Source organism: Citrus clementina, unplaced genomic scaffold (genome assembly GCF_000493195.1).
Source record: "Citrus clementina cultivar Clemenules unplaced genomic scaffold, Citrus_clementina_v1.0 scaffold_8, whole genome shotgun sequence".
NCBI lineage: Eukaryota > Viridiplantae > Streptophyta > Magnoliopsida > Sapindales > Rutaceae > Citrus > Citrus x clementina.
The window spans coordinates 12,663,650-12,666,809 of NW_006262022.1; the positions used below are offsets into that span (position 1 = coordinate 12,663,650).

The window sequence follows — 3,160 nt, forward strand, 5'->3', positions numbered from 1 at the left end:
TTTTTAAATTTAATATAACGTTATATAATATTAATTTTTATTTTTATTTTTATTTTTACATTGTAATTTATTGATAAATTTATAATTTAATATAACTAATAATAAATACTTAATAGTATATAACAATATAATATAACATCACATTATTCAATTATATTACAATAATTAATATATAAGAATTAATTCTTTTTAAATAATTTAATATAACTAAATAATTATTTAAATATGAATAAATTTGATTAATTTTAATTTAAAATTAATAATAATATAGATAATATTATTTGATATACTAGATAACTCTAACTTGGATTATTTAGCATAATTCATTTTGGTAGTGAATATGTTATAACAATTGTATTACAATATTATAATATGATTATCTTGTCGTATGTATAAACTTTTATTCTATCGTCCTAAAAATGAGTTTTGAACTAATCTTATAGGGTTTAACTATTTATTTATGTTATTATATTATTTAGAGGTTATTTGATTAAATTATTTGTTTCGATCTTTATTTTATAGGTAATATATTTAGAAAATACTGAAAAATAAATGCTATACTTCTAAAAATTTAAGGCTATAAGCTTTGATCTTTATGCAAAATTGTGATTTTTTTAATATTTACACTAAAAAAATTGTTAAATTTCTAAAATTTAAGACTTCTACATTTAGTATTTTTCTAAGTATTTGTTAAACATTATTTTCTAAATATATAAATTAAATTAATTACAAAAAAATTAATACAATATAGTGCAACACCAAATATGATATAATTAAAAATTAAGATATCATAGTGTAACACCAAACATTATATAGTATAATACAGTGTGTCAAATGCACTCTTAGTGTCAAAAATCCAAAATGACTATTTTAACACTATTCAACTAGAACCAATGTGAACCAACCAGCGGGCTTCTCATTTTTCTGCCTTATGGCACATTGTGATCAGAGATATAAATTTTAAAATACATTACACCTAACTAAAATGTATATGCACTCCACCGATGAGCCCATTTCAACACTAAAAGTAAGTAAAATCAAATATTTTTTGGGATATTCTTCAAAATTTAAATTAAAGTTTAAATTAATGTCAAAATTACCCCAAAAATTTATGTTAGGTACATGAATTTTCAGAATAAGATTATAAGAATATATACTACCCCAAGTCACCAAAAGTCACCAAAATGAAGCTTTAATTGCTCTCAATTTCCCGTATTTGGCAGATTAATCATTATCTGTAACACAGCCAATGACAAAAATAAAAATGAACCAATCGTTCTTCACACTTTCACTTCTGGTAAATATGCTACAGCCTCCAGATTTTCGATGATTTGTGTTGTTGGCTTTGGAGGCACAGCCATAAAAGCTTTAACCACGGGCTTCAATTTTTCAGTTGCCTTGATGATTCCCAAGAACACAAGTCGATAAACAACCACCATGCCAAACAAAATAGCGAGATCAACCCACTTAGAATATCCCAATTCTAATTGCCATGTATCTCTCAATATCTGTTCTCCATCTTGATTGTTATCAAATTTCAGACCTTCAAACTCATTCTTGAACATTCCTTGGTACGCATATTTATGGAAAACAATATAATATAATGGGTATTTCCAGAATATTTTGGGAATATCGTTCGGCAATTGAAAGAATCCACCCCCTAAAATCATCATCCCTTGAATTCCAGAACCTGTTATTATACCCAATAGATAATTGGGCACCAAGCTGGCAACGATCATCATTAGACTCTCAACCAGCATCATGCATGCAAATAATAGCAAAACAAAGTAAAAGAAGTGTTGGTATCCTTTGTGAAGTCCTGGAAGGTAATAAACTATCGCTCCAGGGACCAATGAAATGATTATTAAGTATGGCACTGCTGAGAATGAGTTGCCAACTACAAATGCTGTGGCACCATAGTGCCCGTTTAGTCTTTCTCGTTCGAACACCTGTATATTTATGTACAAAATAGTTAAGAGGCCTACAGCGGGGGTCATAATGCAAAACCCATATTAAATATTCCATAACATAAAATCAGTGAAATCGAAAGGACTTAAGACAATGACCGTAATCGAGAAACTATAAACCTTAAGTAGGCTATAAAAAAAAAATTAGGAACTAGTAAGAGGTACAAAGGTTAAAAAATGCATCCTCCCTCCCCCAAAGTTTTGGCTTTAGACTCCATCTCTCTACATAGTTTCGCCTTTAAATTTCTTGTGAAAGAATATAATTTTAACTTTTCGTTGATATGAGGTGTAGATGTCATAAGATTGAGACAATCCTCAATTAGAAAGGATATAATCGTAATGTTATGTTGATATGAAGTTTAAATCTCATAAAATTGAGATAATCTAAATTGACTAGAATTCAAATATAAATCTATAAATGGTAAGAATTGAGAATCGACAATAATGTTAAAGAAAATTCTTTAACACTTTAAGGGAAAAGAAGGACAAGACTTAGCATAGGTTAAAAGAACCCAATTTTAAAGTGATGTAATCTCTAGTGGGCTAGAATTGAAACAAATTGATTAATAAAAAATTTTTGTGTGACAGTTAGAAATAAAATCTTAGATTTAGTATAGAAACCACTCGCCCAAAAAATGTTACGTTAGGCAATGGCTTAACATTATTATTGCTTAGATCACTACGATCTTGGTGATTCCTTGCCGAACTTATTCCTACTCGAAGATCTCGTTAGGAAATTTTGTCCACTATGAGCTTCAGGTACGCGCACATTTTCCAAGAAAAAACCATTGCTACTAATATGTTACTTAATATGGGTCTCTTGCATTTCTTTTTTTAACATTGAATGGACTTTGGAAAAGCCGAGCCCCCGCCTCTGAAGGATGACCGTTCAACCAAGAAAGTCAGATTTCGGTCCCAAGGTGCTGACACAGATAATCCAGTCACCCTCTCCTTCATGGACAAACTAATGGAATCTCATTCAACGGTTGCAAAAGATCTAATTACTGGTGATGGTGACTTGGATTTTAGGGTTAATATGCCAACTGATCAGGCCATGGCAATATATGGTGGTGGTTAAATTACTTGGGCGATCTATTGGCTATAGCGCCCTTTGTAACCGATTGGGATTGTTATGGAATTCAACTTCAGATTTCTCTGTTATCGATTTGGAAAATAACTATTTCTTAGTCCGC

General features: G+C 29.7%; 1 protein-coding gene across 1 annotated transcript in view; it reads right to left on the reverse strand.

Annotated features, from left to right (window-relative positions):
- Positions 1-1,280: 1,280 nt before the first annotated feature.
- Positions 1,281-3,160, reverse strand: part of LOC18033698 (ABC transporter G family member 11) — a 12,491-nt gene continuing 10,611 nt past the window's right edge. The window contains exon 8 of the mRNA XM_024179799.1: positions 1,281-1,949. Coding sequence (XP_024035567.1) covers positions 1,281-1,949 — 669 coding nt within the window. The remainder of the gene's footprint in view (positions 1,950-3,160) is intronic.